This window comes from Gnatocerus cornutus, chromosome 4 (assembly GCF_029298725.1).
Source record: "Gnatocerus cornutus isolate USDA-ARS CGAHR chromosome 4, icGnaCorn1.1, whole genome shotgun sequence".
In the NCBI taxonomy this organism is placed as follows: Eukaryota; Metazoa; Arthropoda; class Insecta; order Coleoptera; family Tenebrionidae; genus Gnatocerus; species Gnatocerus cornutus.
In genome coordinates, this window is record NC_142236.1 from 16,272,728 (window position 1) to 16,298,819 (window position 26,092).

Below are 26,092 nucleotides of genomic sequence, written 5' to 3' on the forward strand. Positions count from 1 at the left end.
CATTACTGGAATAACTTGTTGTGTGTTGAAAGGGCAAAAATAGGCTGAACATTGGGGAAGCAAAACGAAAAACACATTATGTTGTCAGTTTCAAATGTGTTGTTTTCGACTGAAATTTTTTGCTTCAACCGAACAATAAAAAAATCAAGTTTTTTTGTTTAATTTTGTGTCTCTGAACTCTGTTCTAAATTTCAATAAAATGCGGAACTTATATTTTCAAATATGACAATTATTTTACGCATTTTTTTGATAAATTTATTATTGAAATTATTATTGAATTATTGAAAGATTAGTTCTACTTGCACTTTTTTTGTTTTCACTACAATGCAATGTAACTCAATTTAATGGCAGCTAAATCAAGTCACGATTTATTAATTGATATTAAAATTTATATTTTTAGTTAACTTAGGAACAATTTCGTACTTTTGTCGTAAAAACAAACATTATAATAAATTTAGATTTTTTTCGCAAACTGTTCGAATGCAAGACCTAATATGTGGTCAACAGGTCCATTGAGAGTTCTAGAAGACGTATATATATTATACAGGTGTCCCAGAACTCAAGAGAACAAGAGAAGGTGCCGACAACAATACAGATGGTAAATTTCAAATCAAAAATTGCTTAGGTTTAATAGTATTCGAGAAAGGATAAAAAATAACAACCAATCCCGAAAGCTTATTTTAGAGGTGGAGAAAAAGGCTATCCTAGTTTCCTAGGCAACGAGAGTGCAATGTTCATATGGCCAATGAATGCTAGTTTGTGTCCATAGTTACCGAATACCAAATTCTGTTTTGCTTCGGGATTGGCTACCGTTTTTTCGTCTTATCTCGATTAATTGTTTAGCTAAAAAAAATTTGTTTCGGAATTTTGGTTCAAAATTGTTGCCTTCATAAGCCTTTTTTCTCTGGGTCACGAGTTCTGGGACACCCTACATATGTATCAAGAGATCAAATAAAAACTCATCCTCAGTCACCTTTGGAATTCCACAGCGTGTTGACACTTTGACAGTTGCCAATTTTAGGTTATAAGATGAAAACTGTCTTAGAATGCAAATAATGAAAAGCAAGAGTACGTGTTGTGGTTATTTTTTCAAAAGACAACTTTTTGCAATATGAATCAAACATAGCGTTGTCAAAATCGTTTATTAAAATTTTCAGTTTGACAATGTCAAATTATTTGACAGAAACAAACTGTTCCTTCAATTAAAGACATAATTTGAAATTTCAAAGCCAACTAAAGATAAGTTTTTATTTGATCTTTTGATATATTCTCAATATTCTAATGCACTCGGTGCCTCGACGTACCTTAATCCGTCTCTGTTTTTCTATCCCTCTAGTTAAAATATTCGCATGATCCTTGCCTTCCACTGTACACCAAAATTAGGTTTGCAAATCAAATTTTACCAATTCACATTAAATTTGGTTCTAATAAATAGGAGTGTCGTTATAAATGCATAGTCTCAAAATGTCTCAGTTGCCGACAATACCGGAGTTCTTCACCAACAAAAATGTCTTCATAACCGGAAGCACTGGCTTTATCGGAAAAGTCCTTCTTGAGAAACTCCTCCGGTCGTGTCCTGACATTAAGAACGTCTATTTGTTAATAAGGGAGAAAAAAGGACGGTCTTTGGAAACAAGATTGAACGAACTGTTGGAGCTTCCGGTAAGTTATACACATGATGTCAATCAAAGTTGGTTTAGTTGTTTGACGTAGTGAAGTCTCAAACTCCAGACGCTTTGAAGAAGATCAGAATAATCGGTGGAGATGTCCGCGAACTAGGTCTTGGAATTTCTCAGTCAGACCGAAAACTATTAATTCATGAAGTCAATATCATCTTCCACGTGGCTGCGTCTGTGCGTTTCGATGACAGTTTGAAAGATGCTGTGCTGTTGAACACCAGAGGCACGCGCGAGGTTGTTAATCTAGCACTAGAAGCAACGAACTTTGACGTTTTGGTGCACATTTCTACAACTTTCTGTAACACAGATCAGCAAGTCATTGGAGAGAAAATGTATTCTCCCCACGCCGACTGGAAGAAAACCATTGAAATAGCTGAGAAAGTAGACAAAAACGTCTTGAATGCGTTGACTGAGAAATACATCTATCCTTTGCCCAACACCTACACCTTCACCAAGTCTCTGGCTGAGCACGTCGTCCAAGACTTGTGCCAAGGACGGATCCCTGCAGTGATCCATCGACCATCAGTTGGTGAGTGCTTAAAATCCAGTCCCGTACTTACACTTTTAAAGTTATGGCAAGTTTAGTGGAGCCCTTTCCCGGTTGGATTGACTCCCTTAATGGTCCTTTAGCCTATACCGCCGGCTGTGGAACTGGCATCATGAGGATCATCTATGGCAATCCTGATTTGATTGTGGATTTTGTGCCTGTGGACATCGTCATCAAATCCATCATCATTTCTGCGTGGAAACAAGCAACTTTCGAAGATCAAGACTCGAAATTGAATCTCAATGTGTATAATTGTAGCAACGGTGAGGTAATACCGTACAAGCAAAAGGACAGTTTAGGACTGTGTGTAAATGAAACAACGACTACGACGCCTCTTAGTAAACTCTTCTGGTACCCGACGTTGTCATACACTCAATCCTTTTTTATTTTTTACCTGAAAATGCTGTTCTATCAACTTCTTCCAGCCATGGTCATCGATATCATCTTCAAAATCCTTGGAAAAAAACCAATGCAAGTTAAACGTTTTCTCTAACTTCTGTTTTCAATTTTTTGTAGGTTAATGAAGCTGCAAAGGAAGATCTACAATTCTTCTTTGGCACTTTCATATTTCACTAATCACCAATGGGATTTTGTCAATCACAATTGTTTTAAGCTAGAGCAGGAGCTGGTTCCAAGTGATGTTGATAATTTCGAATATAAGACTTCAAAAATTGATAAGGCATTATATGTCTTCAGCATGGTAAGAGGACTGAAAAAGTTCATTTTGAAGGAACAAGATGACTTTGAAAAAGCTAAAAAGAAACTTGGCAGACTAAAAATTGCGTCTTTCATCTTTAACATTTTATGGTACCTAATTTGCTTTTGGATAGTCTTCATTAAAATTGATGTCATTAGTAAAATTTGTTACACTCAAAGAATGGCTTGGATGTCTTTCACAAACTAATAAACATACTTATTTGGTGTTTTAGATTTTTCGACGTTTATTTGAATTCTTAATACTCCTCTAGTACCTATACAGGGTGTTTTGGGTTTTAACATGACAGGAGTATTAACTTACAAACAATGCTTAGAGAAATCTCTTAAAACCTCGGAAACGATTAGAAAACAACGCTATAATGTTTACCGAATCAGAAACAATACGTTTAGATGAAAGTGGAAACTAAAAAAAGCAAAACCACTTTTTGATTATTTTTTATTAAACTTATTCTTAATATGTAATTAATGATCTACGAGCATTAAGTAATGTTTATATTCTTTTTCCCAATGTTAGTAATTAAGGAAGCATCTTTCTACTGCCTTAACGTAATATTTTTTATATCTATAACAGTCATTACCGCATCGATACTGATCATTACTGCATCGGTTTGGATCATTACTGCCTGAAAAACTCAGACCCAGAAACATCTCTGCTATGACTGGCCTTTCCAACGTGTCACTAAAGTTTTACATTTTAAAGTTACAAAAAAAAAATTACTTCAGCATAAAATTCAAATGATTAAAATTTCGTCATGATATTTCAACTGGTAATTTTTTTCTGAAGGGTTTTTGCTCCTTGAGAAATCGTAATTATTTTTATTATTAGTCGTCCATTATCAAGTTAGCTACTGTTCGTAAATCTAGAATTCGAAGATGCGACTCGCGTTGTCTTATGTGGCTATGTGACAGTACTACATGAAAAATCTATAATTAATAGGTGTTATTAATAAACGATTTTTGATTAGAACTCGTACAATAATTGACGGCCGGCGCAAATAATTTATTTATTTAAAAGTTACATTTCTGAGGAGCTAATTTAAATTTCAAGTGAAATAAAACATTTTATTGGCGAGTCTTATGTATTATTAAATTTTTCCGAAAAACGTAAAAAATCGAAGTGTTGAAGTGATTAAGTGACATGTAAATTTGACAAATCGACTCGTAAAGTTATCAGATGGTAGGTAAAGTCTTTACAATACAATGAAGGTTAAATTGACGTGAAAGCGTTGTTTACATACAGATTTTTAAAAAAGCTTTTTAAATGTGTTATGCATTAGTTGTTTATAATACAAGGCGTTTATAGTATCAAGAGTAGCTATGAAATGTCAAAAAAATTTGCCACTCATTGCAAATGTAAGTTTTGATTTTTCAACTGACATTTGTATTTAACCTCAATCATGGAGCAAAGTAAGTTTTGAAAAAAAACTGTTGTAGTTATGGTTTAAAACCTGAAAATCATAAACTTAGACACAAAACCGTAACTGAACCGTCGTTTACATAAGAGACATCAATAATTTTCAAGATAGTCATATTCACTTTAAAAACAAAGCGACAAAATAGTGCATGACAGGAATTTCAAAGCCAACTTGATGCTAGAAACCTTTATAAACACTTTGTATAAGTAAGTTATTTTAGAAATTATCTACAAGTAGCATAGTTAATTTAACTGGCTTGTCTCAAGCACGTAATAATGCATATATGCCATACAACGTTTTATCCACTATGTAACCACAAATGCAAAAAGCAACTAGGCATTTAAAATTAATTTAAAAAGACAAATAAAAAGATTTTTTAATGATTATTTGAAGATTATTTTTTTGGGGTTTTGTGACGGAGGGATTTGAAAAGACCACTGAAAATTTGTTCAAAGTGTTTTGAATATTGTGCAAAACGAATGACAACTCAGATTTTAATGCAGGATTTCCCGTTAAAGAGAAGTGCAACCGTTCTGGGACATCCTGTATCTTTAACATTGCGTGGTCAAAGCTCAAATGCTCAACTTACAAAAACAAGAAAAAAAGAATTACATACAAACTCTTGTTTTTTTTAAAGGATGCATTATTAATTCCAAATCAGGAAGCGGTCGTCTCTAAAGTGAAACCAAGAGACAACAACGAGAAGATTCTGAAAATATTTGTTTCCTAAGCTGAGCAAAAAGACAAAATTCGGTTTATTAGTTTTTGCACAAAAACTGTAAATTTATTTTCTTGATTTTGAGGTCAAATTCAGAGCATGTTTTTTTTTCGTATTTATGTCGCCACTGATTTTTTAAGTAAAATTGTGTAATTTGATTTTTTACACTTAAATGCTGAATTTACGAAACCAACCCTCATTACAGGGTTGTACTCACTTTCTTTCCTTGAAAGGGTACTTCTATACTTTTCCAAGTTGAAACTCGTTATTATGGCCCTGCAATAACGATTACCGCAAACATTAGCAGTGGTTTCGAGGTTGTAAAGAACCCAGTCATAAATTAGTTCTTAGGTAGTCCGAGAGGTCTCAAGCCAGGACCGGGCCGCAATTTTTTTTTGGTTTTCTCCTTTCATTTTAAAATTTAGTAAATAAAATAAATCCCTGATTAGTATAATTTGTATATTAAAACAAAAAAAAAACAAACAATTAAAACAATTAATCGGAATCATAATCACTTACAGAGTCATCGCTATCTTCTTCTAAATTAATTACAAAAGGTCTAAAATTTGGCGACACAAAAGTATTCTCTACATCGACAACATGCCTGATACAATTTTTCCAAGTTTCCGACGTTATATCTGCAGCTTCTTGGCGGATTAAATCTACAACTTTTGAGCTTAGCGTCGGGAAAGTATTTTTTCTTCAAATTGATCTTTTTAATGTGCTCCAAATCAACTCGATTGGGTTGAGAACACAGTTGTATGGCGGAAGACGAAGAACGATGTGGCCCTGTTCTTTTGCATATTTATCTATCAAGGAGTCTCGAAAAAGACTGTTTTAGTAAAATCACAACCAGAAAAACAAACAAACAAACAGAACGCAACCGAACACCAAAAAAAAGCTCCTTACTGCACTAAAGTACAATCGAGAAATAAACTACGTGAAAATAGAAAGTTTGCTCAAGACTACCTGATATCCCTTAAAACCTGCCCTTATTAGCATTTACCAACGGGTTGAGGGTATTATGGAATTATCTCTAAATTTTCCAACAAGACAAGAGGAGAAAGTTTTTCTAAGACTATTTGAATAGGGTTCAAGCAAACTTTTGTACCTGGCAGACGTCATTAAATTATAATTTGTACAAAATCTTTTTTTCCAAATTTTTCACCAAATGTTGCCCTTGTGCTTAGCTACAGAAATTGAGATAAACTAACTCTTGTGATAGTACAGTTTCAGATACAGAAAATTGTTGGATCAAATCTTGGTGTTGACAAAATTTTTTTATCAAAAATACAATTTACATATTTCCAAACACCAAATTTCGTCAAAAAATGTTGACGCGTGTTTTGATAGCAATCCTACCATTATCAAAGCGATGATTAAACAGTTTAATCTAATTTAAAACTAATTTTATCCTTGTCCAATGTACAGCATTATTACGCTAATTAGCAAATTTTTGTCAAATTATCATTGGACACATCAAGAGCATTTAAATCATGACAAAAAAAGTTTTGATCGTATTTGATCGAAGAGTTGGCACCAAAAGCACTGTTGGGTCCGGTGCGGTCCTGGTCGAACCCTAGTGATGAGTTGCAACCACAATTTATGGTCTGCATTGTAGAGCCATTTAACTTTTACACAAAGACGTACCCTCATAAAAACGAGTCTCAACTTGGAAAAGTATAAACGCGGTGCGAAAAATCATGAAATGAAATCATTCGGACGCTCTATACTTTCTTCCACGCCTGAAAATTTTAATTTTGCACATAGATGTATAAACTATTATTTTGTGGCAGTGCAAATTATTGAGGTCAACCAATGGACCCACATAAAAGCGCATGTGCTTTTTGTTATATCCATTAAAGAAATTTTGTTACTTTACTTAAATACGGTGTGTGGGACGAAAGACACGTTTAAGACAATTTTTGGGTATGTAGCTTTAATATTTTTTTATCTTTTTTTCTACATACTTTAACTTTTAGTTTCCTCAATGGCCCCCAACACCACCGTATTGCTTAAACTAACCGATCAGATTTCACAGAACACAAAAACCCAACCAATTGACACAAGTTATAGAACATTTTGGGGATATTTTGAAACACCTCTAATATGGACCAATATTATAGGGATCTTTTTACTGCATTTTTTAGCTTTATTTGCTTGGTTGACATTTCGGTTTAATAATATCTATCAATACAAAATTATCTGTTGGGGTAATTTGTAAAAAACCACTTATTTTTCGTTATTTTTTTTACTGTTTTAGAATGCTTTACGGGATTTGCAGCAGGTTTCGGGATTACAGCAGGAGCTCATAGATTATGGACCCACAGATCTTACAAAGCTAGATTACCGTTGAAGATTCTTTTATTGATATGTTATGCCACAGCTTGACAGGTAGGTTTTTTTTTAAATTAGGTTATCAATGTCCTTTTGACAAATTAGCCATTCCATGGGTACAAAATTTTTTACCCGCGACTTAAAACTCTTAACTTAACAAATAAAGAAATTGCAGGATCTTAAAAAAAATTTGTGGCATTTTTATGGTCTTAAAACGAAAATTTTTATAAATTCGACTTTTTAATCAAAATTTTTGCAAATTAGTGATATTACTAAAACAAACAAAAGAAACAACATGCCCTGTCGCACTAAAAATAACGAAATTACAGTGTTGAAAAAATTGACATTTTCACTGTTGTCCAAATAAAAATTTCTAAATATTCTCCTTTTTTGGTCTAAATTTTTCTAAAACTCTTAATAAGACAGTTAAGACTTATAAACTTCACAAATTTGGTTATAGTGGCATTAAAAAGAAAAGAACTTACAGGTCGTTTAAAATTTTTGGTCACATTTTTTTTGGTTAAAAAACCAAAATTTTTCTTCGCTCCTTGAAATCAAAATTTCTAAAAATTCTGTTTTTGGGTCTAAAATTTTCTAAATTGACGCTCTTAATAAGGCAGTCGAGAGCGATAATCTCCACAAATTTCGTTAAAATCGCATGAAAAATAAAAAAATGACAGGAAAAAAAAATTGGTGGCATTTTTTGGTCTTAAAACAAAAATTCGACTTTTTGATCTACATTTTTGCAAATTAGTGATTACTAAAACAAACAAAAGAAACAACATGCATAAATTTCGTTCCTGTCGCACTAAAAATAACGAAATTACAGTGTTGAAAAAATTGACATTTTCACTGTTGTCCACATAAAAATTTCTAAATATTCTCCTTTTTTGGTCTAAATTTTTCTAAAACTTTTAATAAGACAGTTAAGACTTATAAACTTCACAAATTTGGTTATAGTGGCATTAAAAATGAAGAACTTACAGGTCGTTTAAAATTTTTGGTCACATTACACGTATTTTTTCTTTAGTATCCCCAATTAATATAATTGCGTTTATCATTATTTTGAGTAAGTTTGGGTCAGTTGAGTAACAAAATGACCTCGAAATGTAGACCTGTAAGGAGTTGGTTTGTAAGACTGACCAGCTGGGAAAAAATATTTATTAGATGAGACCCAACCATTTGAGTGTTATAATGTTTATGGGGGTTTAGAATAGAATAGAATAGAATTTATTTGCCATTAAATACATACACAATGTAAATAAACCTGGCACGTCAACAAACCAATTTTACAAACACTTAACAATATATTACATATACACGAATACAATGTAAATATAAAATGGAACAAAATGTAAAGATAAAATCAAATAAAATATAAAGATAAAATTGAATAAATGTAAAGATAAAATTAGAATAAAATGACACATCACAATACAGGAGTTAGTGTATAGATTATACTTTTAGAAATTCTTCTATGGAGTAAGAATTCTTGTCTAATAAAAATGCTTTGACATTTATTTTGAATCGACGTAAGTTGGACGAGTCTCTTATTGTTTGAGGAAGGTTATTGAAAAATCTACAAGCATTATAATGCAGACCTTTTTGAAAATAGGCAGTGCTATGTTGCTTTGGTAGTAATAACTCTTTGTGGCGCGTATTATAACAATATGTATTTCTACCAATTTTTAATAGCTCGATATTTTTGAAAGCATAGCATAAAACATGATATATGTATAAATTTGGTAATGTCATAATTTGTAGATCTTTAAATGCTTGTCTACATGATTGTCTACCGTTTAAACCAGCTAGAATTCGTATAGCCCATTTCTGGACAACAAAAACTCTCTCGGCTTCAGAAGAGTGGCCCCAGTGTACAATTCCGTATTGCAAAATACTCTGAAAACACCCAAAATAAAATGCTTTTACTGTCCCTAAGTTACATTGCTGTACTACATTGCGGAGCCCATAGCAAATTGTTGATAGCTTTTTACAAAGATTGTGAAGATGACTTGACCATTTCATTTGACTATCGATTGTGAGTCCGAGCAACTTTACCGCCTGAGATAATTTAACAGGTTTGTCATTAAGATGAATGTGCTTGTCATTTTGATTTAATATTTTATTAAAAAAAGGAATTATTGATGTTTTGTCTTTATTGATACACAGCCGATTCATAGTGACCCAGTCCAGTAAACTGTGGTAGATTTTCGCTGCTTTTTCCGCCGCATCATCTCCTGTTACGATAAAATTAGTATCATCAGCGTATGGCATTTGGACAAAGTCACATTTTGGTTTTAAGTAGAGTGCCAAATCATTCACAAATATAATAAATAATGTTGGGCCAAGAATCGATCCTTGTGGTACTCCAATAGTTATAGTTTTTGACTCCGATAATGACCCGTTGAGTAGTACTTTTTGAGTCCTGTCACTAAGATATGATTTAAACCATTCATGAGATTTTCTTCTGATTCCATATTGATCAAGTTTACTTAATAGAATTGGATGGTCTACACAATCGAAAGCTTTTGTAAAGTCTATGAAAAGCCCCAATGTATTGACTTTTTTATCGATGTACGCGATTATATTATTTAAGTAATCAGCAAGAGCAGTGTCCAAGCCCCTACCTCTTATGAAACCATGCTGAGAATTATCCAAAATTTTATTTTTTACTAAAAAAGATATGACGTTATTATTTACAATAATTTTAAACACTTTGGAGATGCTAGGTAGAAGACTAATCGGTCTATAATTTTCTACTGATGTGTGGTCGCCTTTTTTAAAAAGAGGTTTAACTATCGCTCTCTTTAAAATAGATGGAAAATGTCCCTGTTCCAAAGATAGATTTATAGTGTGGCATAGTGGTTCAGCAATTGCAGATGCAATTTTTTTTAAAAGATTGTTGGAAATGCCATCTTCCCCAGATGCATTACTATTTTTAAGTTTAGAAATAATTTCCATTACGTTTGATGGAGACACTGGCATTAAATAAATAGAGTTCTCTACACGTTCAATATTTTCAGCAGTATAGTTCAATTTATCGTTTTTGTTAATACTTAGAAGCGTGTTACTTGCAATTTGTGAAAAGTACTCATTGAAAACTTCGGCACATTGCTGATCACTGAGAGTCACATTATTTTTCTGAATTTTAATTATGGTATTCTTTGGTTTACGGTTCGTGCAATTCTTGATGGTATCCCACATAGCTTTGTTTTTGTTGTTACTGTTGTTGACCTGACGTTCAATATAAATTTGTCTACTCTTAGTGATAAGTTTCTGATATTCTTGATTGATTTTTCTAAAAAAGTCTTTAAAAATTATGTATTGTCTACTCAGATCAGGTTTGCGGTAAGGTAGCTGTAAACGATTTAAAAATGCAAAGCCATAACCGCACTAGAGCGTTTGTTAAACTGTATGTCTATGGCAAAATCGGCAGTGGTACCAACTCATCTTAGATTTCAAACCGTTATCCAATTTTAGACATTTTGCCACCCAATAATGTTGTTTTTCGCCTTCATTTTGCCAATCGTGATTCCGTATTACTGCTGGAACGAAACACTTTACTGGTATGTTATGAGCTGTATTGCAAGATACGTTTTGAATTTGAATGCAACTTGGTTGGTAAATAGCGCTGCACACATGTTCGGGAACAAGCCATACAATAAGTGAGTTAAAATGTCAATCTGTAATGACAATGACAGTCACACCAACACAGACTAGATTTCCGCTCTGTGATAATTTTGACCTTTTTTAGGAACATTAACCCTGCTGAAAATCTGACGGTTGCTATTTGTGCACTAGGCGAAGGTTGGCACAATTACCATCACACTTTTCCTTGGGACTATAAAGGAGCAGAATTGGGGAACTACAGAGTAAATTTCACGACGTTTTTTATAGATTTATGTGCAAAATTGGGACTGGCGTATGATTTGAAAAGTCCATCGAAGGATTTAGTTCAGAAAACTGTTTTGAGGAATGGCGGTAATTCATTTATTGATCGATATGAGGACGTATATGAATAAGATTTTTTCTTTTTTTTGAAAATAAAATGCGACTATTATCGTTTACTAAACATAAGTGACATAAGAATGACAGAAGATTGGTAAACCGTAAATTCCCCTGCAACATTTTTTAAGAACATTGTTTACATTGACAAAATTTTTGAAACAAATGACTAGCGCGCATACACGTTATTTTAAATATTGCCATTGATGCGAGGCAGAAAAAGGCACTTGCAAAGTTTTGAATAGGTAAAAATGCGTATTGAACAAACAAATCGAACGATGAATTGTCTTAACCTGTAAGTTTATGACAGATTGTGTCATTAGTACATTCTACTCCACAAACATTTTCCCCTAACTTCCCCGGTACACTCAAAGTTTGACGTTGCTTGTCACTTATGTTTAGTGAACGGATAATATCTATTTATGTTAAAATAATTGTTTTTAGTGCTTTAAAAAACTCCTTAAAGCACTGTCTTGTGAGTTGGTACTTCTATGTATATATTGATTGTCAAAACTAACAATAAACATCATTTAGTTTAATTTTTTCGAGTCTACAGACGAAAATAGTGCAGCAGCGGAATCTTCCTCTTTTGCGGAATGAATCTCAAAAATTTCTCTGAAGAACGAACTTCAGTTATTTGATTGATTTATAATTTATAAACTAACTTCAGCTATTGACGCTTTGAGAAACAGACCTCAATACTTCTGCAAGAAACGAACCTCAGTTAATTGCTCTTTTACGGAACAATCCTCAAAAATTTCTCTGAGAAACGAACTTCAGATATTTGAGTGAGTTACACTTGAGGAACAAACTTTAGTTTTCGACAATTTGAGGAACTAACCTGAAAGTTAGATACTAAGTTGCTGTGGATCTATAATGGAGAAGAATTATGTAGGAAACTAAGTTCAAATATATTTTTATTACGGCAACTAGCAACAAGCATGTCTAAAACAACCCTTCTGACTGCCTATTATGCGTTAATTCATTCTGCACTTTCATTGGTATTGGTCTGGGGAAACTCTTCATGTACTCAAAGAATCTTTGCTCTTCAAAGACGAGCTATACGTATTGTTGTTCACCTAGATTACCGTGCCGACTGTAAAGAGATTTTTATCAAAAACAATATACTAACGTTTCCGGCTATATTTGTGTACCAATGCATTCTGTACACCAAACAGAATATAAACAATTTTGAGAGGTTTACAGATGCACATGGACACTATACTAGACACAGAGAAAATCTAGTCCCGATCCAATCGTAACCAATCGGTTACGCAGGACACAAACTGGCTTTCAATATTTGAGTATAAAGTTTTACAATGTGTTACACAGAAATTTTAGGTGTGCAACTGAAAAAGATTTTAAATCTAAACTGAATTTTTTTTATGTAAACATGCTCTATTTTCAGTAGACAATTATTTTAATTGTAATTTTAACATGTTAGTGTAGTGAACAGCTTCTATTTGACTCATTTTAATCATATTAATTTGTAAAACTGTGTGTGTATACTTTTTAATATGTTCAATTGTTATATTTTTGTATTATTTTTTTTTTGTATCTTGACTTGTGTATGCTGTTGTTCAGCTCTTAACATTAATAAATTACCATTACCATTACCATGAACTGTGTTGGTGTGCATCCCATGATATAAAGATAAGATTTCATTATACCATGGATTTCATTATACCATGCGAATATTCTCGTAACGCTCCAGCATTAGGCTAGTATACAATACAGGCCGCGAATTCAAAAACCAAATTAGTCTAAGCTTAATAATATTCGAACAAGGACGAAAAACTAACAGCCAATCCCGAAAGCTTTTGCAAAGGTAGAATAGCGGGGAAATAAAATACAATAGGACCGTAGTGTCAGCCTGGGTCATGAGTTCTGGGACACCCTGTATATGTTATTTACCTTATTAACATTGTGATAAAAAATTAGTGTTCAAATTAAAAGAATTGGAGTAATTAAACCTGTTGGTTATCATCAAATGTAGCAGTCCGTGTGGTTGTTCGGCATCCGTCAGAATCGGAACAGAGAATTGTAAACCAAGGGTGCAATAGGAATTTGCAAATTTTCTGACCGCAAAATATGGTGCAATAATTCAAATTTTATCGTAAATCAAATTCGGTTCTCTCTAGAACGGGTCGTGGAAATGAGGCTTTAGATCTGTAGTGAGGGTGTTTAGTCAAAACGCACAAAACTTTGCTACCGTCCTGAAAAACAAAAGAAAAATTACAACATCATCACGACTCATTACAGGACTCTGGACTAAAAATCCAGTGGGATAAAAACCTAGCCTTCACAGTCAAATCTAAAGCCACCCAAAATATTTGTTCTTTTCAAAACTCTTTAAAAGATTACAATAAGGTTAAACTACCCCATTACAATTCAGAAATTGTAGTAACGTATCTGTACGATTTGTTCGGAGTTATAAAAAAATTGTATTAAATTGTACGTCGATTGTCGTGATTTAGTTGTTTGGTTCTTTTTCTCGGATTTCCTTCAAGTATAGGCAGATTTGTTTTATTTTTGGGCCTATTTAGTAATAAATAAACAACCTGAAAATGGGTTTACGGACGGGCCCGGCCCACTAGCACTTGTAATAACACTTTACTGTGAAACCGATCGACTAATAATATTCATTCCGTCCACATTCTCACTTTCGCGGCATCGAAGATTTGAACACTAACACTCTATCGACCGTTAATCAAAACGATAAATCAAGTTAATCAAAATCCCGCGTGGGATCGGCTGAAAACATAAACAAGACAAACATAACAATTTTTCTTCTCAAACGACTAAAAAAACAACACGTTAAGACTTTTAAAAGAAATGAAATTTAACGTTATTTGTTTTTTTGACCTGTCCAAACTGGCGCCCCTAACCACTTTACCGGAAAACTAAGAAAAACGCGCCAGGCAGAATTTTGTAAGCTTCTCGAAAACCGACATGCGCTTCCTAACATTAGGTAAGTATTTTATCACCTAATTACAAGTGAAAGTAATAAGTTTCCTGGAAGTAACCTACACCCCATTTCTGTTAACATCTGAATAAAAAAATTCTCAGAAACCTGCTAACAATCAAAGTTCCGACAACCGCGCAATCAAATTATAGTAACATTTTAAATATCTTTTTTAACGTAAGCTTACTGGTACCTATTACCCACTATACTTACAATACCTATTGTTTACAATAAAGAAAACGCTATGTTAAAACATGCAAAAACTAATGAATAAAACAAAACAAATAAACTAACAAGAGAAAAGCGAAATCATATGCGCAAGAATTTTACAACAAAACAAACAGCACACAAAGCAAAATCGACGTTCTCTTTTTGGAGTACCCAAGGAAGGCCCAACTTGAGTGGTAGGACTAGACACGTTTAGAACTAGATTTAGACATACATTTAGACTAGAAATACATTTTGTTCGAAAGGTACATAGCAGTTTTATTACGAAAACAGTTGTTAAATTTAAATGATTTTGCCCCATTCGAATTTAAATTTATTTTGCTGAATCATTATCTACGCTTGTTTTAGTGTCAAAACTACCAAAAGTACAGGTTCCAATAGAAAATCTTGGAATTTTTGGCTTATTTTAAAAACAAAAATTTCTAAAATCCGTGCCTGTTGCCCAAAATAATCGGAATATGGGGGGGGGTAGACAGTTAACAGGTCTAAAGTAGTATTTTCTCCAAATTTCATTGCTCTAGTTCTAACTACATTCTAAAATATTGAAAAGTTTTGGTCACTTTTTCAAAAAAGTATGTTGACCCTTCTATGCTTCCGTAAATTGCAAATGTATTGAAAACACATTACAAAAATTTATTGTTTGAGTGAACCAAAATTTTTGATTTTTTCCAAACAGTTTCCATAAATAAGCGTGAACCCATTTAACAAGACAATTTAGTGTGATTATATGCTGCATCTTGTTATAACGGAATTTTATTGTAGTTGTCATCTAAAGGAAACAAAAAAAATTAGATCTATGTACGTTTCCATTATTTTGTTCCTCAAAGATAACTAGATGGATTTTTTTTAATCATAGTATGATCGTTCATGGATTTTTTGGTGCAATTTTTTTTGCCACTAGAATTATTCAAGGAGACGTATTCTTATAAGTATGTTATTACTGTTATTAGCTTTAACCGTTGGACTAACTTATCGGTTCAATTTTTTAACTATACAGGGTGTCCCAAAACAGGCGTGCCAAATTATTATTACGTTGGTGGTGAAGGTTCTAAAAACCCTAGAAAAGTGTTAAAAAAATTCAATCTGTTGTAGTTTTTAAGATACAGGGTTCCAAAGAGACACATTTGAACACTTTTATTTTTATGTTTGAAATTATTATCAGTGTTAGAGCTCCTGCATTGGGTTCTGTTAACACCTTTGAATGATATAAGATGCTTTTGAGCGTAATTTATTACATTGTTTCTTGTATTTTCAGAAGATTTAGGTGTCGATTTCACCTGAAAAATCATTTGACAACATTGCTTTTCCACCCCACGTCATAACCATAACAATCAAAATTTTCATTGTTAGTGGAAGTCAATGTTGTGTATGTCAAAAAGAGCTGTCAGTATTTTCCTTCTCTAAAATTTGTGGTATTTGCTGTTCTAAAATGGAAAAGGAAAGTGGTTTCGCATGAGCGATTTGTGTTAGAATTTGGCAGAAGTAAAAGCGATAACATGAAGCCCTGACTGGTCTTATGTAGCCCTTCAAAATCTGGTTTTGTTCTGAGTGGTGACGGCAATCCTTGAGTTCATGATGAAATGGCATCTAAATGAACATTTTACGGACATTTTGCTCTAATGACACAATAATGTCATGAAACTATTTCATCGTGGATCAGAACCTTTGGTGTTTTCCATCGTTTCTAGTAAAATTTCAATATTTATTTGTTCACCTTCTTTGGCATTATTATTATATCACTCCAGTCACTATTACTGTGCATTGTCTATTCGTTAGTTAATGTATTTCTTGTTTTACATTGATAATAAAAGTTTTCATTGCTGAAAATTGTTAAGCTTTCGAAACGAAGCGTAATAAAACAAGAAATACTTGTTGTTAGTCTTTGAGAAATACCTCTACCATTTAAAATATAGTTTTTTCTGAGATTTATTATGGAAAAATGCATTAAAACGAACATTCAATTTTAGAAGGTTTAAAGCAAATGTTCAAAGTTCCGACCATTGGCTGGAAGACACCTATTCACCCTTCTAATTTTATTTAATTAAACATCTTCCAACATCTCGGTCGTTACTGCATTAGCAGCCATTGTGATTCTTTCCAAGAGTTCGTTTCTGCTTTCTGGCACAGTGGCATAAACCATTTGTTTCGCATGTCCCCAAAAGAAAAAATCCAATGGATTGAGATCAGGCGATAGGGCCGGCCAATAAACAGGACCTGCTCGGCCGATTCATTTTTGAGGAAAATTTGAATTTAGTCATTCACGTACTGGACCAGCTTGGTGAGTTGGTGCACCGTCCAATTGGAACCAAATTTGGCGCAAAATATTTAGAGGTAAATCATCGAAAAAAAGTTTGATTGTTATTTAGGAATTCTAAAAAGTTTTGGTGATTTAGTCGATTTGGAAAAATGAAAGGACCGACCAAGCGATTTCCTAAAATTCCGGCCCACATATTAACTGAAAACTTCTGCTGGTGTTTACTTTCTCTAAACACATGAGGGTTTTCCATGAACCAGTAATGATGATTATGATAATTGCAAACTCCTTCTCGCGTAAATGTTGCTTCATCAGTCCTCTTCATCAACTCATTACGCACACTAAATTCAGGATTTTGATTCTGCTGATCCATTACTCAGTTGCAAGAATTCAACCTTCGATTATAATCGTCAGGTTCCAGAGCTTGAACTCGTGTATAAGGGTGCAATCTCTCGGTCCTTCTTCCTATTAAGCTAGAATTGACTTCTAGTTCTCGAGCAATTTGGCGAATGCTTTTATTTGAAAATTCTTTAACCTGATCAAGAACAACTTCTTCAAGTTAAGGGGTTCTTGTGGTTCTTGGTCTCCCACAATCATGATTTTCTCCCAAATCGATCTCAAATACTAGGTATAATTCATTTTGAAATGCTTCAAAATTTGGCTTTTGGCTTTTGACTTTTTAAATGTCAAATTTTGCTTCTTCATTGTTCCTTCTAATTTCTATGGATACAAAAAAAATGTGTAGGTGGGTACAATATTCTTATGTATCATGTTGCCAAATTTACTCTTAGAAATTTACTCTTAGAAAACTCTGAATATCAAAATGAATTTTTTTAAATAATTTTCTCGAGCTGCTGGGACCCTAATTAACAACGTACCGACACTTTGGCACGCCTGTTTTGGGACACCCTGTATATACAGGATGCAACCGAATAAAGTGCAAAGATTTTAACTCCAATATCAGACAGCGCAGTTTAACATAATGACCAAATTCAGTCACCGTTACCGTTATTTTTCGGCAAACACCTAACGCGCCAATGAACTCTTAGGGTAGGCCATTTTAATGTCAAGTTCAGTCAGGATATCGGAAAGTTGGGATTAAAAACGCTAATAAATAAGTGGCAAAACATGTCTTTAAATTGTTCAAATTTGGATTATTTTCAGTTAATTTTTTTTTGATCATTTTGAGTAATTACTTCAGGTAACTTTTTCATTATTTCGTTTCTAATTAAAATTTCAATTTGACAACTGCAAATCGGAAGAAGTCACCTTCCAAACCAATCAAAATAAAGATTGCCTTTTTTGAGAGTTTAATTGCTTTCAAACAAATCAATTTTTAGCAATAGGCACTTTTGAAAATTATGTTTTAAAAAGCAATAATTTAGTGAAGGTTAAACAAGTGTGATAAGAGCGAGCGTAAACGTTTTTTATTCGAACAGTTTTTGTAGTCTTTTGTCCTATTCAAATTTCGATTTTTTTTGCAAAATTATTATATTAGGGTTAAAATCTTTGCACTTTATTCGAGTACACCTGTATTTACAGGCTGTCCCATAACGTTCGCACATCATCACAATCTGAGTTGATTGCTGCATCGCACAATCTTCAGGCATTTATAGTATTCAAGTTACAAGCATTTAGTTGACCATTCACAGCGCATCTTCGTGCAGTTTAAGGAAAATTTTCGCAGGTAACTTACCTACAGGGTGCTATCTAGCGATTTATGCTAGATAAATAAATAAATTTTTATAAATGTGTGCTTTTTTAATCAAGATAAGTATACTAGAGCTCATTACTATCGGTCCATTTAATAAAAAGTAAAGTTGGTCCCTAGAAATTCTTAGCGGAAACAGTTGGCAAAAAAAAACGTTTGACCTTGAAGCAATTGTGACATGCGTAGAAGCTAATCGTCCAGCGGAAGTTTGTCAAAACTTGTTAAATCCTTATTTAAATCTTTTTTTTGGAACAAACCGTTAATTAATTCTTAATTAATGTGAGATGTTGAGACACAAAACTTTGACAACGTGTTAAGGCTCTGTCCTACCCCGGCCGAAGTGCATAGGAAATAGTGCAAAACGCCATTACTTTTTACGGCCACAAATTAAGAGTTGGAGTTTTGATTTTTTTTGTACGTGTAGACAATATCGAAATGTACACGGGAAACTCTGTGATTTTCAAAAATTCTTAATAGATTTATTTAAAAAAAATAAAAACTGAAAAAACGCCATGTCGTTTTACGGGCACAGTTTTAGGAATTTTTGCTTGAACTACGACTTGATAGATAGAGAATTGTATTCTACACCCGGGAAACTCCTTGATTTTTTTCAATTATAAATAGTTTTTTCAGAAAAAAATAAAATGTAATGTAAAAATGGTCCTCAATTTTCTAAAAGTCGGCAACCAACACTTCAAAATACAAATGATTTACAACCCCTCACAGCAGGGGTCTCTAATCCTAATGACGGTTCGACGACTACGGCTCGACCGAGTCGGGATTGACCATTGGAACCCCAACCAGATACCTACTCACTACCGAGAGCTAAAGCTCATGAATCCCATAACATTTTAATCTCATTCTTATCAAGATTATTATTACTAAATTTTCTTGCCAGGCATAAAGCTGGCCCAATTACGAACGAACGAAAATTGTAATTATCAATTAAATTACACTCAATTAAAAAAATAAAGAAAATAATAAAATTATAATACCCCTCTTTTTTTAAATTATCTAGTTTACCCCTTCGAATTGACACATTTCTAAGAAGTAAAATTATGGTTTGCTAATGTTATTTGCAATCAGTGTTTACAAATATTTAATACTTTTAAAATAAAAATTTCTAAAAGAAAAAACCTTATCTTTCGTATAATTGAGATGCACTCTTGTTTTGAGACTTCAAATTTTGAATTATCTATTGGATCTCAAAATCTATCCTTTGGATTTCAAAAATATGTACCTAATAAGTAATTCAGTAATCGCTATGCTTTTTCCATCGGTTAGACTTGATCTTTATTGATTTATCGACTATAAATTCCAACTCGAATATAAGATACATTTCAATTTTCGAGATGCAAAAATAGTAAGGTAGTAAGGCTAAGTATTTTTTTTGACCCAAGATTTTTATTGTTTGTTAGTTTGTTGCGAATTAATCTCATATTTTCCAAAGCGATGAAAATAAAAAATAAATAAATAAATAAATAAAAATATAAATAACAACACATACAGCCGCGGACACAAAATCTTAGACGTCATTTTTCTGACGTTTCAAAAATTTGAGTGTAGTCTGTGCTTTACTATCATTGCCATTATTGACGTTTAAAACATCAAAGTATTGACAAGTTGACAATTAAGAATTATCAAGACTGAAACGAATAAAATTAGAATATTATCTTTAGTACAGAGCGGTATGATCTACAGTCAGTTCCTTGCAATATTGAAAACACTGAAAATTTAGAAATTAAAAAATTATAACTCAAAATTGACAGTACAAATAAGTAAGGTTACATATTTTAAGTGGGGTTTTACACCATGCGACAATTAAATGACATTGACGTCAAAGATTTTTTGTCCACGGCTGTATATGTACAGGTGTCGGGAAAGTGGCACACCATCTTGAAAGGACGTAATTGGGTGGTCCACCAGAGTACTAAAAATTTTTTTAAAAAAGTGCAGACTCTCTATTTTTGCAGGAGGATTAAAAGAAAATTAGGAAAATGGCAACATTGCTGAACTGTTCCCCCAATAATTTAAATTTCTAGTATTCAAAGCCATAGTAACGTTGCTGCAGTATTGTTGGCGTTAGTCAGGTTGGTTCATGAACGAGTAATGTAACTATGGTTTCATGTGAACGATGTCACACTGATAGAGATTGTTCATTACAAAATCTTATAATAGTATATTATGAAAGGCGTTTCATAATGAACATTTTGCCGCACGCATGTTTTTAGGACACGACGAGCGCAGCGAGTAGTAGTAAGTAGTAAGTAAAGTAAAGTAGTAAGTGCGGCAAAATGCATTATGAACAAGTATCATACGCTATTTTTTCTATTTCGTCTTGTTTTAAACGAAAAAACTTAATTTCGAAATCTAGGGAATTTTAGGGTCGTTGGCATTTGCAAAATGTTCGGGAAAAAAATTCGAAGTAGTCAAATCCAATGTCAGTTTGACAGTTGTGACGTTTTGAGGTAAGGGAGCCAAGAGAGCAAAGATGTTGATCATGATCATGATGGTTCTCTTGCATCCAAAGAGTTTTTCTCCGATGAATTATTAAGCCAAGTACAACAAGAAATTTATCAAAACCAAAATCTAAATTGTCAACGTTGACGGCAGGTTGACGGTACTGCTGCAAACGTAAGAAAAATTTATGCTCCTAGAAATATTGGCACGGGATTGGTCCATTACGATACCGAAATACGCTGAAACGCGTATCGAAATATCTTCATTATGAACGCGAAATAGAAAAACAGTTTTCTGGCATTTCTAACAAGATTTTTTCAATTTTTTTTGCACTATGCCTTTGCGTAAAATGACTATTAGGTAAAAAATTCTTTTGAACCTAAAATTACTGCACAGAAATCGTTAATTTTGGCATTAAACTTTTCCTCTTTAATCCATCAAAACTCGAAAAATTTAAGACATGATTTTTTTTAACATTTTTCCGGTGATCTATGGCATTATGATACAGTTGGGTTTGTTTCTTTTGATTCTGTCATGTGAAGTGTCGGTTAATCACATTTTAAAGACAATTTAATATAATACTTGGAATTCTTCTAGAACGATGGATTAGCTTTCTTGCTTTTAGGACTCTACCTGAAAACTGGTAATGACTATGGTTTCTTCGCAAACCTCACTCTAATTTCTCTACCTGTCAAAGCACATTTACACAGATTTTAAAACTAATTTTGTTTTCCAAAATAGTTTACCTGAAATATTTTGTTTTATTTGGAAGTGCTCAAAACACACATGCGCCAGATTTTTAAATTTGTTGCAATGGATTTTATTAATAACAGCGTAAACATTCAAGCAAAAGAAATAACAAGATGGGAAAACATCTTTATTTTATTCATTTTGATTTATTATCATTAATGATAATTTTCCAATGCATTAAATTAATTTCGAGGGACATCGTATTTCGAAATAAGAAAAATCTATGAAACAAACTCTGAACCAAGGCAAACTTATCTGCCTGGTTTATTGCTGTACTGTGGTAGAAAATATGCTAATTTTACAGACGATTTTCACCCTTATGGATGATTGGCATGTGTCAAATGATTAGTATGTTGGGTTGCATATTTTTCAAAACACGAATTTTAGTTGAGGGGTAGAACAGCCTTAACCTCAAAAATCGTTATTCAATTTTTCCCTAATTTTCTCCCTAAAAAATTGAAAGCCGGATTTACACCCAAGAATTTTAGAAAATTTACACAGGGGAGTGGACTGATAGCAATAAGCTGAACTTAAAAGCTTTCTTTTATAAACGATCAAACTCTGTTTCACATTTTTTACATACAGTTAATGATATTTTGAATCAAAAAAAGTTCAATAAGCGCTTTAAACCAGATTTCGTAAACATTCAAAGTACCTTTTTTTGGCATTGTAGAAAATTTTTCAATGTTGCAACATTGTAAAGTTTTTAGTACAAGGTGTTTATAAATGTTTCTAGCATCAAGCGTGGCTTGGGAATTCCTGTCGTACACTATTTTGCCGCTTTGTTTACATAGTGAATATAACTATCTTGAAAATTATTTATAATGTTACTTACTTCAATGACGTTTTGGTTATGGTTTTGTGCCCAAGTTTTCAATTTTCAGGTTTTAAACCGCAACTGGAATAGTTTATTTCTCAAAACTTACTTTGCTTTATGTTTGAGGTTAACTGCAAATGTCAGTTGACAAATCGAAACTCACATTTGTAATGAGCGGCAAATTTCTTTGACATTTCATAGCCACCCTTAATGCTAGAAACATTTATAAACACCTTGTATTAGTTGCTTAGTTTCGAAGCCGAATGGAAAATTTTATTAGAAAGGGTTGAGCAGCTTTGCCAAGTTTTTTCTTTAAAAAAAATCCATATTTGAATGGAATGACTTTAAATTAATCTTCTTTTGATTTCTGAGATGGTTTAACTGGAATGGTACTTTCACTCATGGGTGCCTTCTTTTCATCGCCCCGTATACTACCGTTTTATGTTATGGAATCTTGGAATAAAAGCAAAATTTGTTTGACAAAAATGACTTTAAACTTTTACTTCCTTGAATTAACATATTGCAATTTGCAGAATAAAAATCTCAAAAATTAGGAGTAAAAAAGAGTAGGAAAGTAGAGAACTGGAAATGGTAAAAAAAACTAGTTTTTAAGTGAATGGTTTGTCCCACGACTGCAAAATAACTATTCCAAACGAGTTACCACACTATACATTTTTTGGTTAACGATAAAATTTAAAAAAAATTAATTCCCAACAGTTTCCACACATTTCCTTTTCCTCATCAACACCTTAATACGTCTCTTCGATTTAAAAATCCCCTGGAAAATCATTTCAATTTCATGCAACGACTGAAACTGTCCTGCAAGAACCTCAAAGTTCTTCACAATTCTTGTCACCAACACCTTCACAGTCATCATTCAGTGCAAATTTAAAAATTTACAATTGTCACTTATGGAGTTTCTAGGTCCTGAACTAAACGGCATATATGGGCCTCGAAGTTTCTTTTTAACTTCTTTGGGTAAAAACCTGTCGGGATCAAACTTTAACGAATTAGGCCAAAACTCCAGATTTCTGTGAAGATAAACTTCTCCGTCTAAAACTAAAATTATTTCATTTCTATTGACACATTTGACTGTTTACCTTATTTGGACAGTTTCTTCAATGTAGCGACCAACCAGAGGAAATGTAGGAAGAATTCTTATGGTTTCTTTAACAACACGGTCTAAGTAGTCGAAATTGTTTACATCTTCGAGAGTAAAAAGGAGGTACCTTCTAGTTCTTCGAAGAGTTTTACAGAGATGATAATAAAGGCAACAACTAAAAAACGTGTTGCAAGTGAATTTTGCCGAAATCCAATATCAAAAACTAAATATGTGCTTTTAGGCGTCGCGACGCTAAACTATCGGTGATAAAAACAGTCAGATCCTATAACTTGACCAACTGTAAGTTAATGGAAATTTTCAAATTTTCTGAAGGGTTGCCAGACCTGTACATGCAAAATGTTTATGTCTTACCGTTTAATTATTGGCTCCTTATGGCTCGGATTTGCAGTACGTTAGAGGTACAATTATGCCCTAGGGCATTAAGGTGTCATAGCAACCTCACAACAAAGAGCGACTGGCTACGAATCGACTTGCTTTCTTTGCCCGCCATATTCAAATTGCATTTAAACTTAATTATCAACAAACAGTCAAATTCAAAAGGTACCTGAATAAATAAACTGGTTGTAATGTTTTTTTTTTGTCCTTAATTCTCCGTTTTACGGCTGTAACACATTCAAGCTTTGCAGTTCGCTGCGTTGCATAGCCATGCTCCACTGTGCGCGCGTGTTTTTTTGAAATTATGTCAAATGGGTTATCCATGTTGTGAATTTTTCGCATTCTTTATCGTATAAATCTTTTTCTACTCCTTCTAATATAAATTATTCATTACGTATTTGACAACAAATAAGTAATAGTCCATTTAGACTACACGTGTATTCTAAATTATTGGCGACCGAAGAAGAACCGAAAATTTAAATCGACTACGTATTCAAAGTTTTGGTTGGTAATTCAGTTTGGTGAGTACATTAAAGTGTTCGGAAGAGATATTTAAAAGAAAAATCGCTTTAAATCAGCTCGATCATCGATGTAAAAATCCAATTTTTAGTGAATTTGTTTGTGTATGGTTTGTGGATTGCCATGAGATCTAGTAGATAATTTGCAAGTGTCAACGATTGCTCGTGTTGCGCAGTTCGTGGCGCAGTTTAATACAATGTCTGACGCCGAAGACGAATTTACGGCTACATCTCCAGAAATTACCGCCCAAGCCAATATGGTTATTAGTGATTTGCTGCCACCAAAGTCGAAGGAAAGTATGAGTATAATTATGAAAAATTGATGAATTGGAGAAGAAAGAAAAATATAACCTCATTTTCTGAAAACGTTATTCTTGCCTATTTTGAAACTTTAGGTAAAACATTGAAACCTTCGTCATTATGGGCGACATATTCTATGTTGAGAAGTACTCTCAACATCAAGGAAAATGTTGACATTACCAAATATTTGAAATTACGTGTGTTTTATCGTAAGGTAGGGGATGGATCTCACTAAGAACTTCCCCAAACTATACCCTTTATTAATTAACTTAAGTCTTCTTTACTACCGACAATGAGTGAACGCAAATTGAACTATAAACATGGATGGCTATGCATGTAGTTGTCATTGATGACATTTACTGTGAAAAATATTGGTTTTAAAGAGTTTCAAAGTTAAGATCGTGCAAGTTCCATTCAAAATGTAAGTCTCAAATAGTAACCGTCACAAAAAGCACTTTTTTCTATTTCGCGTTCATAATGAAGATATTTCGATACGCGTTTGAGCGTATTTCGGTATCGTAATGGACCAATCCCGTGTCAATATTTCCAGGAACATATATTTTTCTTAGGTTTGCAGCAGACAAATCGTCAACCTGAGGTCAACGTTGACAATTTAGATTTTGGTTTTGATAATCCATGATAAATCGATCAATACATTATTATTTCTTGTTGTACTTGGCTTAATAATTCATCGGAGAAAAACTCTTTGGATGCAAGAGAACCATCATGATCATTGTTATGTATGTAAGCGAGTACGCTCCTGTCCAGGGTACGACTCTGGACAGGAGAGACTGCGCACCAAGGGAGCGCAACACAAGAACGCAGTGTCGTGCGCCACCGAGATGTATTATGTGTGAAACTAAATCTAAGGTTTGGAGAAAAAGTAGTATTTGTTATTTGCCCGAAAAGTGGCTTTGCTGTCTCGCACGCTACGCTTCGCCTTGCTACTGCAATTTAATTGCTCCACAAAAAGTACCACTTTTCTGCCGTAGGTATAACAAAATCTACTATTGTTTATTTACCAGTAACAATTTTATTATATGTATTTTATTTTTTTTAATTGAAATAAAACAAATTTTCTTAGTATATGTATAGCTACCTTGTGTTGCAGATATCATTTTTAAGTAAAATTATATAAATCACATTCTTTAGTTACATTGGGCGACAAATTGA

The 26,092-nt window shown here is 33.2% G+C and overlaps 1 protein-coding gene across 1 annotated transcript; it reads left to right on the forward strand.

The window, feature by feature from the left end:
* The first annotated feature begins 1,464 nt into the window (after positions 1-1,464).
* On the forward strand, positions 1,465-25,776 carry LOC148176431 (fatty acyl-CoA reductase 1-like). The gene is made up of 6 exons (XM_088034500.1): positions 1,465-1,662; positions 1,701-2,208; positions 2,250-2,577; positions 2,743-2,926; positions 24,796-24,916; positions 25,688-25,776. The coding sequence occupies exons 1-6, from the start codon at positions 1,465-1,467 to the stop codon at positions 25,774-25,776; spliced, it is 1,428 nt and encodes a 475-aa protein (XP_087890626.1).
* Positions 25,777-26,092: the final 316 nt, after the last annotated feature.